We start from the raw sequence: 13,448 nt of genomic DNA, 5'->3' as shown, positions 1-13,448 counted from the left end.
CTGCTTGAACCTGGGAGGTGGAGGTTGCAGTGAGTCAAGATCAAGCCACTGTACTCCAGCCTGGGTGACAGAGTGAGACTCCATCTGAACAAAAGAATTACTGTTCAGAGACACAGTTCACACTGCACAAGCATTGGTTGAATAAAATAAATTCTGTCTTCTAAATAGCTCCTGAATGGGTGCCCCTCCTCTTCCCTGGTCCAAGTCACCATTATCTCTCTACCCTATTCCTTCCTTGGCCTAATGGGTTTCTTTGCATCCACTATTATGCTCCTCCAATGCCTCCTACCTACCCAAGCTCTGGTGACCTTTTCAAAATGCAAATATGATGCATATGGTTAACACCCTTCAATGGCTTCCTATTGCACAGTCCACACTCCTTAATAGGGCTGACAAGGCCTGAATGATTTGGCCCCTACCCACCTGTCCAGGCTCATCTTTACTATTGCCACTGAACCTCACACATGACCTCACTTTGATTTCACATATTACTGAGGTACCCTGGGGAGTTGCTTCCTGGTAGTCTATAAGAGCCAGAATAATCAAAACTGTGTTTCCATTGACTGGAAGTGGAAATTGCACCCCTAGAGCAGTTTGCCCCAGATTGCACTCTTGGCTCTCTAGCCACCTGCTATGCCAGTCAACTTCCTGATTCTGTCAGAAGTGTTTGAACCAGAGTGACTCCATCTTGAATAGAGTCTGGGTAAAATGTAGATGAGACCTTCAGAGCTGCATTCCCAGGGGAGCAGGCATTCTTAGTCACCGGATAAGGTAGGAGGTCAGCAGGCCGATGTCATAAGATATAGGTCATAAAGACCCTGCTGATAAAACAAGATGTTGGAAAAAAAAAAAAAAAGCCCCAAACCCAGTAAAATCAAGCTGGCAATGAAAGCAAACTCTGATTGTTCTCACTGCTGAAAATACGCTAAATATAATGCATTAGAATGCTAAAAGACACCCCCACCAGTGCCGATACAGTTTACAAACGCCATGTCAAAGTTTGGAAGTTACCCTATGTGGTCTAAAAAGGGGAGGATCCCTCAGTCCTAGAAATCTCTACCCCTTTCCCAGTGTGAACTCCAAAGTATCTGAGACAGATCTCAGTCAATTTAGATGGTTTTATTTTGCCAAGGTTAAGGATGCACCCATGACACAGCCTCAGGAGGTCCTGACAACATGTGCCCAAGGTGATCAGGGTACAGCTTGCTTTTACACCTTTTAGACATAATACATCAATCAATACATGTAAGAGGCCAGGCGCAGTGGCTCATGCCTGTAATCCCAGCACTTTGGGAGGCCAAGGCAGGCAGATCACCTGAGATCGGAAGTTCAAGACCAGGCTGGCCAACACGGTGAAACCCTGTCTCTACTAAAAATACAAAAATTAGCCAGGCATGGTGGTGCATGTCTGTAATCCCAACTACTTGGGAGGCTGAGGCATGAGGATCGCTTGAACCTGGGTGGCAGTGGTTGCAGTGAGCTGAGATTGTGCCACTGCATTCCAGCCTGGGTGACAGAGAGAGATCCATCTCAAAAAAAAAAAAAAAAACATGTAAGATGTATATTGAGGTATTCCGTTATAAGCAACAGAAAGGTGGGAATACTTGAAGTGGGAGAATTTGAAGTGATTTGGAAAGGTGGGACAACTTGAAGTGAGGGCTTCCAGGTTATAGGTAGATTTAAAAATTTTCTGACTGGCAATTGGTTGAAAGAGTTAAGTTATTATCTAAAGACCCGGCATCAACAGAAAGAAATGTTTGGGTTATCACAATAAGGGGTTGTGGAGACCAAAGTTTTATGATGCAGATGAAGTCTCCAGGTAGCAGGCTTCAGAGAGAATAGACTGCAAATGTTTCTTATCAGACTTAAGGTCTGTGTTGATGTTAATGCTGGTTGGCTTTTCCTGAATTCCAAAAGGGAGAAGGGTATAATGAGGTATGTCCAACCCCCAATTCTTATCATGGCCTAAACTAGTTTTTCAGGTTAACTTTGGAATGCCCTTGGCTGAGAGGAGGGGTCTATTTAGATGGTTGGGTGGGGGGGCTTAGAATTTTATTTTTGGTTTACACCAGAAAACTAATAAATAATCCACCCCTTGTTTAGCCTATAATCAAGAAATCACCATAGGTATACTCAGTCAATCAGCCCGCCCATGCCACTGCTCTGCCTATGGAGTAGCTACCCTTTTATTCCTTTACTTTCTTAATAAACTTGTTTTTAGGCCAGGTACAGTGGCTCACACCTGTAATCCCATTGGGAGGCCAAGGTGGGTGGATCACCTGAGGTCAGGAGTTTGAGACCAGCCTGGCCAACATGGTGAAACCCCGTTTCTACTAAAAATACAAAAATTAGCCAGGCGTGGTGGTGGACACATGTAATCCCAGCTACTCGGGAGGCTGAGGCAGGAGAATTGCTTGAAACTGGGAGGCAGAGCTTGCAGTAAGCTAAGATCATGCCACTGCACTCCAGCCTAGGTGACAGAGTGAGACCCTATCTCAAAAATAAAATAAAATAAAATAAAATAAAAATAAAAAAAACAAACTTGCTTTTACTTTCCTCTGTTGGCTTGCTCTTGAATTCCTTCCTGCATGAGGCCAAGAACCCATGTGGCCTCCTAGGTCGAACCCCAATTTTGGGGTTTGCCTTGTGACAATTCCTTCATTCAGGAGGGATTTATTGCACTGTGGGCACACAGAGCTAAATCAGACCCAGCCTTGCTTCCTCTGGGCCAGGCTGTTTTCTAAGTGCTTTACATGAATTAACTAATTTCCTGCCAGATAGGTACTATTTTTTTTTGTTTTTGAGATGGATTCTTGTTTTATCATCAGGCTGGAGTGCAGTGGCTTGATCTCAGCTCACTGCAACCTCTGCCTCCTGGGTTCAAGTGATTCTCCTGCCTTAGCCTCCCGAGTAGCTGGGACTACAGGTGTGTGCCACCATGCCCAGCTAATTTTTGTATTTGTTTAGTAGAGACGGGGTTTTGCTATGTCGGCCAGGATGGTCTCGCTCTCTTAACCTCGTGATCTGCCCACCTTGGCTTCCCAAAGTGCTGGGATTACAGGCATCAGCCACTGTGACTGGCCCAGATAGGTACTATTATTGGTTCCATTTTACTAGTAGGGAAAGTGAAGCACAGGGAGGTTAATTACCTTGCTCAAGGCTTTGTAGCTTGGCTCCAGAGCTGTGGTAAGGTTAACAAGCCTGAGTGCTATAAAGCCCTTGATGGACTTCAGAGGTAGAGACAATCATATTTAATTAGTGGGAGTCCAAAAGTATTCCTAATAAAAATTTTATATGTGTCCACAATTTCCAGGGTGGTTTTATGTGGATTCTCTGATTCTACTATATGAGGCATGTTAATGGAAAAACCAAACTCTGTAAAACATTTTAAAGAGGTTTATTCTCTGCCAATATGGGTGACCATAGCCTGGGGAACAGTCTCAAGATGTTCTGAGGAAGTGTGCCCAAGGTGGCTGGGTTACAGTTTGGTTTTATATGTTTTAAGGAGTTAGGAGTTATAAGCAAAGACAATAAATCAATACATGGAAGGGATACATTGGTTTGTGAGAAAACATTTTAAATGGTTCATTTTCAAGGCATGATAAATCTAAGTACTGAGAGCCAGCCTGCGAATGTAACAAACCGCATGGCTCATGCACCCAGAATGTCATAATAAGTGAACAGAATGTAGAGGATGAGTCAGCCCATAAAAGGGAAGAAAGTTTTGTTATTGGGAAATTGAAAAGCAGAGAAGGTCACCAGTGTATAACCTTATGAGGGGGATGATGAAACTTAGGCAATGTCTGGGATGATTGTAACGCCATAGTACTCAACCAGTGAGGAACTGGGGAAGGGAAGTGGGTGCTAGGAGATAAATTACCTGCTGTAGCTGCCCCAGGTATGCCTGCCTATCAGACACCCGATCTTGCAAGATGGCTGTTAAATGTCTCACTTTCACTGTTCTTCGTGCCTCTGAGTCCGTTCTTTGGGTTTGGACGGGTGAGCTTGTTTCTCACAAATCTGGGGGCTCATCCGGGATCTATGTGCCTGTGCAGAGTGGGACTCTGGGAGAGAGGGGAGATGCATCCCACCTGATTCAGGTGGCCCACTGTTTCTGGCCATCCTGGCTCCCCACAGAGGCCATAGACAAACCTGAGACTGTTATTCAGGAGGCAGCAGAGGTGACATAGGGAGAAAAGCAGGCACCATGGCAACCAGGCAACCTCATGCATGACCCAAGGTCAGAAAATTGGAGAGCCAAGGACAGAAAATTGGAATATAAGTACTGCCTTGTTGGATGGGCATTTTTGGAGGTCAAGTGTGTGTGACTGAGAAGTATCTTCGATATGAAGTGAGTGTGGAGTCCCAATCCATGGTCCCCTTATCCTGCAAGGGAAACAGCTGGAGACAGATGAAGCGATTCTTGTGGTGTGCAAGAAACCTCCGGGGTGGGGGGAGGGTTGAGTACACAGAGAAAAGCTCCAACACAGAGACTGACGGAAAATGGGAAACAGGAATTCTAGGCCTAGGGAAAAAAGGAAAGATGGAGACAAATTAACTTTCTCTGACATTTCCCCAGATAGTCCTTTGGGGAGAATGTTGCAGGTTTGGAGGAATAACCCTTGAACCAGGGACAAGGAAAAGCAAAAGATGATAAAGTATTGTTCTTTTATCTGGCCCAAAGACCCTATTCGTAAGCCTTTGGTCTTTTGGCCTAAGTTTGTCTCAGATGAGGATTGGATGTGCCAAGCCTTAATTCTCTAAGTAAATGATAAAATCCCATCCTCACAAGAAGAGATAGGTTACCTCTCTGTTGGATCAAGGAATTAGCCCCCATGAAGAGGAAAAGGAACCTAGTAAAAAGCCCTTGCCCACCAAAAAGCCCTGGGACCCCATATCATGCTTACCACCTTTGTACATCTCACAAAATAGGGGACAGGAAGATCAAGGGGCAGCAGGTGGGTTAGAGGAAGAAAGACTCAGAGCCAAACCAACTGCTCCTTTAGATCCTTATCCAAATTTACGAAAAGAATTAGAACAGTATTGGGAACAGGCCCCCAAATCTGGCCACAAACTGGCCCCAAAACTGGCCATAAACAAAATCTCTGCAGCACTGTGACATGTTCGTGATGGCCATGACGCCCACACTGAAGGTTGTGGGTTCACCGGAATGAGGGCAAGGAACACCTGGCCCACCCAGGATGGAAAACCACTTAAAGGTGTTCCTAAACCACAAACAGTAGCATGAGTGATTTGTGCCTTAAGGTCATGTTCCTGCTGCAGATAACTAGCCAGAGCCCATCCCTTTGTTTCAGCCCATCCTTTTGTTTTCCATAAGGAATACTTTTAGTTAATCTATAATCCATAGAAACAATGCTTATCACTGGCTTGCTGTCAATAAATATGTGGGTAAATTTCTGTTCATGGCTCTCAGCTCTGAAGGCGGTGAGACCCCTGATTTCCCACCCCACACTCTATATTTCTGTGTGTGTGTCTTTAATTCCTCTAGTGCCACTGGGTTAGGGTATCCAAGACCGAGCTGGTCTTGGCAAACAGTGTAAGAGGGATATTCAGAACTTCCCTATCCCTTCCACACAGCAGGCATCTAGCATGTTCCCTCTTAGGGAAATTCCCATGGGACAGGGAGAGATTGACTTTTTAAAAATTTTTTAAATTATTTATTTATTTTTTTTAGACAGAGTCTTGCTCTGTCGCCCAGGCTGGAGTGCCGTGGCACGATCTCGGCTCACTGCAACCTCTGCCTCCTGGATTCAAGCAATTCTCCTGCCTCAGCCTCCTGAGTAGCTGGGATTACAGGCACGTGCCACCACACCCAGCTAATTTTTGTATTTTTAGTAGAGATGGGGTTTCACCATGTTGGTCAGGCTGGTCTCAAACTCCTGACCTCGTGATCCACCTGCCTCGGCCTCCCAACGTGCTGGGATTACACGTGTGAGCCACCGTGCCGGGCCAGAAAGTTTTATTAGAAAGAACGCTGCAGAGGAGTGCAGAGGGATGCCTCAGCAAGAGAGGACTGACCATGCTGGCGGATTTTCCTTAGGGGTATTTATGGACCTTAAAGAGGGAGCTTGAGGGCAATTTGGACCACACTAGCCACGTAGATCTGATAAATGATTACATTTGTAGTAATTCTGGTGCCTTAATGTCAGCAAGGGTTGCAAAGTGAGTTTTGGCATGGCATTCCCGAGATGTTTAGAAATTCTAGTTGCTTATAAATTTTAAGTTGAAGAGTCCTGGAACCAGATGCCAACATTGGATACTAGAGAGAGGTGACAGCCTGCTGGCAGCCCTCACAGCCCTCGCTCGCTCTCGGCGCCTCCTCTGCCTGGGCTCCCACTCTGGCCCCGCTTGAGGAGCCCTTCAACCCGCCGCTGCACTGTGGGAGCCCCTTTCTGGGCTGGCCAAGGCCGGGGCCGGCTCCCTCAGCTTGCAGGGAGGTGTGGAGGGAGAGGCTCGGGCGGGAACCGGGGCTGCGTGCGGTGCTTGCGGGCCAGCACAAGTTCTGGGTGGGCGTGGGCTCGGCAGACCCCGCACTCGGAGCGGCCGGCCGGCCCCACCGGCCCCACCGGCCCCGGGCAGTGAGGGGCTTAGCACCTGGGCCAGCAGCTGCTGTGCTCAATTTCTGGCCGGGCCTTAGCTGCCTTCCTGCGGGGCAGGGCTCGGGACCTGCAGCCCGCCATGCCTGAGCCTCCCACCCCCGATGGGCTCCTGTGCGGCCCAAGCCTCCCCGACGAGCACCACCCCCTGCTCCACGGCACCCAGTCCCATCGACCACCCAAGGGCTGAGGAGTGCGGGCGCACGGCGCAGGACTGGCAGGCAGCTCCACCTGTAGCCCGGGTGCAGGATCCGCTGGGTGAAGCCAGCTGGGCTCCTGAGTCTGGTGGGGACGTGGAGAACCTTTATGTCTAGCTATGGGATTGTAAATGCACCAATCGACACTCTGTATCTAGCTACTCTGGTGGGGACTTGGAGAATCTTTATGTCCAGCTAGGGGTTGTAAATTCACCAATCGGCACTCTGTATCTAGCTCAAGGTTTGTAAACACACCAATCAGCACCCTGTGTCTAGCTCAGGGTTTGTGAATGCACCAATGGACACTGTATCTAGCTACTCTGGTGGGGACTTGGAGAACCTTTGTGTGGACACTCTGTATCTAGCTAATCTAGTAGGGACATGGAGAACCTTTGTGTCTAGCTCAGCGATTGTAAACGCACCAATCAGCACCCTGTCAAAACAGACCACTCGGCTCTCTGTAAAATGGACCAATCAGCAGGATGTGGGGCGGGGGCCATATAAGAGAATAAAAGCAGGCTGCCCCAGCCAGCAGTGGCAACCCGCTCGGGTCCCCTTCCACACCGTGGGAGCTTTGTTCTTTTGCTCTTTGCAATAAATCTTGCTACTGCTCACTTTTTGGGTCCACACTGCCTTTATTGAGCTGTAACACTCACCGCAAAGGTCTGCAGGTTCACTCCTGAAGCCAGCGAGACCACGAACCCACTGGGAGGAACAACTCCAGACGCGCCGCCTTAAGAGCTGTAACACTCACCGCGAAGGTCCGCAGCTTCACTCCTGAGCCAGCGAGACCATGAACCCCACCAGAAGGAAGAAATTCAGAACACATCCAAACATCAGAAGGAACAAACTCCAGACACGCGGCCTTTAAGAAATGTAACACTCACCGCGAGTGTCCACGGCTTCATTCTTGAAGTCAGGGAGACCAAGAACCCACCAATTCCGGACACACTAGGGAAGTTTAATTACTTTTCAATTCCTCAGATAAGGAGTTTTTGTCTCTGGTCACCAGGTGATTTTTGCTCTCCTCATGATTCAAAGGTCACCAGGTGATTTTTGCTTTCCTCATGATACAATAAGATGCTGGCTTATTTGGTCACAGATGATATATCGAATGTTCTGGGTCTGTTAAGCCTCACAACAACTCAGGTTTTATCTTAATTGTACGGTTAATAATAGCACATGCTGACTAGGTGCCAGGCATTGTTTTAAGCACTTTGCTAACTTAGTCCTCACAGCAATCCTAAGAGGTAGGTGCTACATATTACAATACCTGCTGTAGTGGGGAGGAGACAAAGCATAAGAAACTCGATTAAGTTCACATGCAGTGGCGCAATCCTGGCTTACTGCCGCCTCCAACTTCTGGACTCAACTGATCTTCCCGCCCAGTAGAGATGGGGTCTTGCTGTGTTGCCCAGGCTGGTCTCAAACTCCTGGGCTCAAGCGATCCTCCTGCCTTGGCCTCCCAAAGTGCTGGGATTACAGGCGTAAGTTACCGTGCCCAGCTCAGGGTCTACACTCAACCGTACTGCCTTTCAACAGCATGTGAGGAACAGAGAGAGGAGAGACTTCCATTACCAATTAGGAGCCCCAGGTGTATTTCAAACCCTAGGATTATCACCGTGTGCAGCAGATGGCGCCCTGGCGCATAGCAATTGGCCGGACCTGCACACGGAGTCAAAACTACCATACCCACAATGCTATGGGGTATCAAGGTCCCACCCTACTGGTTAGCTGTCCGAGGTAGTGCCTGTGCGCGTTCCTGTGGGAATGTGTGTACCTAGGCCATTCGGGCCCTTCCTTTATCTGCATAAAACAAGTTAAAAAGTGTTTTATTCTCCTCTCATCCTCCTTGTCTTATTAGTTGGCGAGCAATAGGGTTGAAACAAGGCTGCTGTTTGTTGGCCTCACCTGCCCTAGCCTAACGTGAGGACCCTTGACCTCTGGCCCAAGATGGTGGCGCCCAGAGCTTCGCTCTTGCTGCTCCCCTGAGGTGAACTGAAGCCAGCAGCCCCGCATCATGTCAAAGCTCGGCCGGGCCGCCCGGGGCCTCAGGAAGCCCGAGGTCGGCGGTGTGATCCGGGCGATCGTGCGGGCAGGCCTGGCCATGCCCGGGCCCCCACTAGGCCCAGTGCTGGGTCAGGTGCGGCCGTGGCGGGAACCCGACGTGGGGGTTGTCTAGGATGGTGGAAGCTAGGGCGCGGATGGAGGGCGCTGGCCCTGGAACCACCCGGGCCTCGGTTCAGAGCTCGGCTCTGCTTCTCACACGCTTTATGTCCTTGTGCTGGTTACAAAGTGTCTTCCACCTGGGCTTCCTCATCCCTTCTTCAATGTGCTGTGATGAGGATAACGTGGGAAGATGCGTACGATCTTCTGGCTCACGCAGGGGTAGTTGAATCTGGGTACAGATGGGAACACAGAGAAGTGAAGACGAAGGAGGGAACGGACGGCGCCTCCTGGGCGATAGGAAGCCGTCCCCTCCTCTCACCACTAACCCCCTCTGCTTCCCTCACAGAGAGGCGTTTCCATCAACCAGTTTTGCAAGGAGTTCAATGAGAGGACAAAGGACATCAAGGAAGGCATTCCTCTGCCTACCAAGATTTTAGTGAAGGTGGAGTCTGGACTCTGATCCCTGGTTTCCTTCTCCCTCTGTTCTTCCTCGGCCCTGGGACTGGTCATCTGGAGTTGTTTCTCTGCTCCTGACTTGACTTCCTATTACTGGGCTCCACTTTCCCCATTTAGGACTAGATCATATTTTTTCTGAACCAGCCCCATCTTGCCATGTTGCAGTTCCTCCCTTTGCCCCTCCATCTCACTGGGGCTTCCAGAGCAGAATGAGGGCAGGAATAGAGGGGACAGGGATGTTTGCTGCAGATTTATTTTTTTCTTTCTTTTTTTTTTGAGATGGAGTTTTGTTCTTGTCACCCAGGCTGGAGTGCAGTGGCACGATCTCGGCTCACTGCAATCTCCTCCTCCCAGGTTCAAGCAATTCTCCTGCCTCAGCCTCCTGAGTAGCTAGGATTACAGGCGCCCGCCACCACGCCCGGCTAATTTTTTGTATTTTTAGTAGAGATGGAGTTTCACCATGTTGGTCAGGCTGGTCTTGAACTCCTGACCTCAGGTGATCCACCCGCCTTTTCCTCCCAAAGTGCTGGGATTATAGGCATGAGCCACTGCGCCTGACCCCGATTTATTTTTTTCTTGTGATTCTGTGGTCTTTTTGAGGGATGCCATAGGAAAGTGAGATGAAGGAAGCAGGGGCAAGACATTAGAAGTTCCCTGGGATGGGGCAGTAGGAAGAGAGAATCTCATATTTCTTTTTTCTGTTAAGCCTGACAGGACATTTGAAATTAAGATTGGACAGCCCACTGTTTCCTACTTCCTGAAGGCAGCAGCTGGGATTGAAAAGGGGGCCCGGCAAACAGGTGAGGGCCAGGGTAAGCATCTGAGATTCTGGGGGCTCCAGAAGGAAGCAGTAACACCTGAAGAGCCACTTGTTCCTTCCTTCCAGGGAAAGAGGTGGCAGGCCTGGTGACCTTGAAGCATGTGTATGAGATTGCCCGCATCAAAGCTCAGGATGAGGCATTCGCCCTGCAGGACGTACCCCTGTCGTCTGTTGTCCGCTCCATCATCGGGTCTGCCCGTTCTCTGGGCATTCGCGTGGTGAAGGAGTAAGTATCCTGGCATGTGCAGTGTGACGAGAGGGCCCAGAAAGCTCTGGACTCGGGCAGAGCTGAGAGGGCCCATTGCAGTGGGAAAGTCAGCTTTTAAGTCAAGGGACCCTAGATTCTAGAGGATGAGGCGGGGGTGGGAGGCCACATTCATTGATCTGGAATACTCTTATTGGGCACCTGTTATGTATTAGACGTTGTTCTGCAAATGTTCTAAGAAATGGAAAGATCTCCATGAAGGATCCAAGTGGGAGAAGTTCAGTGTGACCTGGGTCTGTCGTCCTAGAGGCAAGTGGAGAATGGTATGAGGGAAGGACCAGTGCGAAGGACTTTTGAGCTGTGTCAGGTTCATGCTTGCTCCTGAGGCAAACAGGGACCCCTGTCATGGGGCTTCGGATGACTTCAGGAATTGTTTCATTGAAGTAAGATGTTGGGTGGGAGGGTGTCTGGCCTAGACAACCGCCGGGACAGAGATAGCATTCAACCCTTTACTGGCCTCTTGCTGCTGTGTCACATCCCATGTCAAGGCTGACAACTGATTATTTCCCAAGAAGAGTGGGGTTAAGCATGGAGCAGACACAGACTTGAATTTTCTCAAATCTTTTTTTTTTTTACTGGGAGCATGGAGATGGGTAAATCTGACCCCTGTCCTGGGAGAGACACACATGCTCAGCCCCGTGACGTCATTGTACAGCATATTCTGGGGCACAGAGTACCCCAGTTAATCTGGACTGGGGCCTGGCTGATGCCTCAAAGGATGAGTAGGGATTTAATAAGGGAACAAAAGATAGGGGTGTTGGGGGTTGGGAGATGTTGTCCCCGGAGAGGAAGTGAGCAAAGGTATGGAGGCTGGGAAGTCAGGAAGGCAGAAGGGGCCAGGCAAGCTGGGCTTGGAGACAGGGGCCCCTTCAAGCCCCTGCAAGACATAGGGTCCTGTGAGCTCCCACTGGTGACCAATCATGCGCCAACCATTTGTCTTTTTTCACTTGCAGCCTCAGTTCAGAAGAGCTTGCAGCTTTCCAGAAGGAACGAGCCATCTTCCTGGCTGCTCAGAAGGAGGCAGATTTGGCCGCCCAAGAAGAAGCTGCCAAGAAGTGACCCTTGCCCCACCAACTCCCAGATTTCAAAGGAGGCAGTTGCAAAAGCTGTGCCCAAGGGGAGGAAGAAGGTCACACCAATATGATGATGGTTTTCATGACTTTGAATGATATATTTTTGTACATCTAGCTGTATCGAGGCATCAGGCCTGAATAAACATCCTTTCTTACCCACTGTCATCTTCTATCTTGGGACCTCAGGGAAGGGAACCAGTACTGGTGGTAGCCAATATGGGCAGACATTAGGAAATTGGGGTCTTCATACTGCTTCTCAGATGTGCAAACTGAGGTTCAGCCAAGCAAAGAAACTTGCCCAGGTCCTTTTTTTTCTTTTTTGAGTTATAATTTTGTTTTATTGCCCAGGTTCTGAATTGGTGCCAGATGTAGGAATAGAACCCAGGCCTTCTCATTTGAAATCCTGTGTTCTTCCCCTCCCCAGGGTGGGAACTATGGGTGCTAGGGCTGGGGTGTATTGCTTACTTCTTCCATCAAAAATCTCTTCTATCTCTGAACAACTTGCCACCTCAGCAGAAACAAGTCCCTGTGGAGATCTCAGTTCAGCCCCAGGCAGGGTTACTACATGGAGTACCCAGATCCCAGGGGCTACTTCAGGCCCTCCTACTAAGCTCCTGACCCTGGCTCTGGGTCAGATGTTGGCTGAACATGAACTATTGTAGGGCTGACAGCTACAGACCACAGAAAGAGCAAAGCTTCAGTAGGTTCCTGCCTGATGGAGAAGTCCTCGGGAAGCCCTTGGCCTTCTATTTCCTCATTGTCCTTTCAGAGAAGAGAGCAGGAGTTGGGGGAGAAAGGAGATTCGCATTTACTGACCATCTGTTATGTGCTAGACACTTCATTTTACACTGAGAAAATATGGAAAGCATAGATAAACACCTAAAAGAAAATAAAAACCTCATGTTATCCCACCACCCAGATGAGACTTCTGCCAATATTTGGTGTATATCTTTTCTGCTCCTTTTTTTCTTTGTGTGTGTATTTATGTATAATGCTTTTTGAAAAAACAAACTGGGGTCATACTCTATATAGCTGTACAACGCTGTATACTTTCAAGTTAGCAACTATTTAGAATATTTAAAAATGGTCTTTTTTTTTTTTTTTGAGATGGAGTCTCGCTCTGTCACCCAGGCTGGAGTGCAGTGGCGCCATCTCAGCTCACTGCAAGCTCTGCCTCCCAGGTTCATGCCATTCTCCTGCCTCAGCCTCCCAAGTAGCTGGGACTACAGGCGCCTGCCACCACACCGGCTAATTTTTTTTGTATTTTTAGTAGAGATGGGGTTTCACCATGTTAGCCAGGATGGTCTTGATTTCCTGACCTCATGATCTGCCTGCCTCGGCCTCCCAAAGTGCTGGGATTACAAGTGTGAGCCACTGCACCTGGCCTAAAAATTATCTAAAGCAATTTTAAATGATGGCTTAGTGGCTTAGTTTTTGTTTTTTGTTGTTGTTGTTGTTTTTTTTTTTTTTTTTTTTTTTTTGAGATGGAGTCTCACTCTGTCTCCCAGGCTGGAGTGCAGTGGCACAATCTTGGCTCACTGCAACCTCTGCCTCTCAAGTTCAAGTGATTCTCCTGCATCGGCCTCCTAAGTAGCTGGTGTTACAGGCGCTTGCCACCACACCTGGCTGATTTTTTTGTATTTTTAGTACAGACAGGGTTTCACCATGTTGGCCAGGCTGGTCTCGAACTCCTGACCTCAGGTGATCCACCCGCCTTGGCCTCCCAAAGTGCTGGGATTACAGGCGTGAGCCACTGTGCCTGGCCAAGACTTCATTTAAAAAAAAATTTTTTTTTTAATTAATTAATTTTTTTTTTTTGAGACAGAGTCTTGCTCTTGTCACCCAGGCTGG

The 13,448-nt window shown here is 48.6% G+C and overlaps 1 protein-coding gene across 2 annotated transcripts; it reads left to right on the top strand.

Annotated features, from left to right (window-relative positions):
- The first annotated feature begins 8,726 nt into the window (after nucleotides 1–8,726).
- MRPL11 (mitochondrial ribosomal protein L11) lies at nucleotides 8,727–11,752 on the top strand. 2 transcript variants are annotated; one of them, XM_003828682.7, is made up of 5 exons: nucleotides 8,727–8,879; nucleotides 9,330–9,425; nucleotides 10,146–10,239; nucleotides 10,326–10,485; nucleotides 11,478–11,752. In XM_003828682.7, the coding sequence occupies exons 1-5, from the start codon at nucleotides 8,835–8,837 to the stop codon at nucleotides 11,581–11,583; spliced, it is 501 nt and encodes a 166-aa protein (XP_003828730.1). In that variant the 5' UTR covers nucleotides 8,727–8,834; the 3' UTR covers nucleotides 11,584–11,752. The 2 variants fall into 2 exon arrangements, with proteins under 2 accessions (XP_003828730.1, XP_003828729.1); XM_003828681.6 differs by having other exon boundaries at nucleotides 8,733–8,957.
- Nucleotides 11,753–13,448: the final 1,696 nt, after the last annotated feature.

The sequence above is a fragment of the Pan paniscus genome, chromosome 9, assembly GCF_029289425.2.
Source record: "Pan paniscus chromosome 9, NHGRI_mPanPan1-v2.0_pri, whole genome shotgun sequence".
NCBI classification, from domain to species: Eukaryota; Metazoa; Chordata; class Mammalia; order Primates; family Hominidae; genus Pan; species Pan paniscus.
The sequence above is the reverse complement of the archived record's forward strand: the minus strand, read 5'-3'. Positions and strand labels throughout refer to the sequence as shown.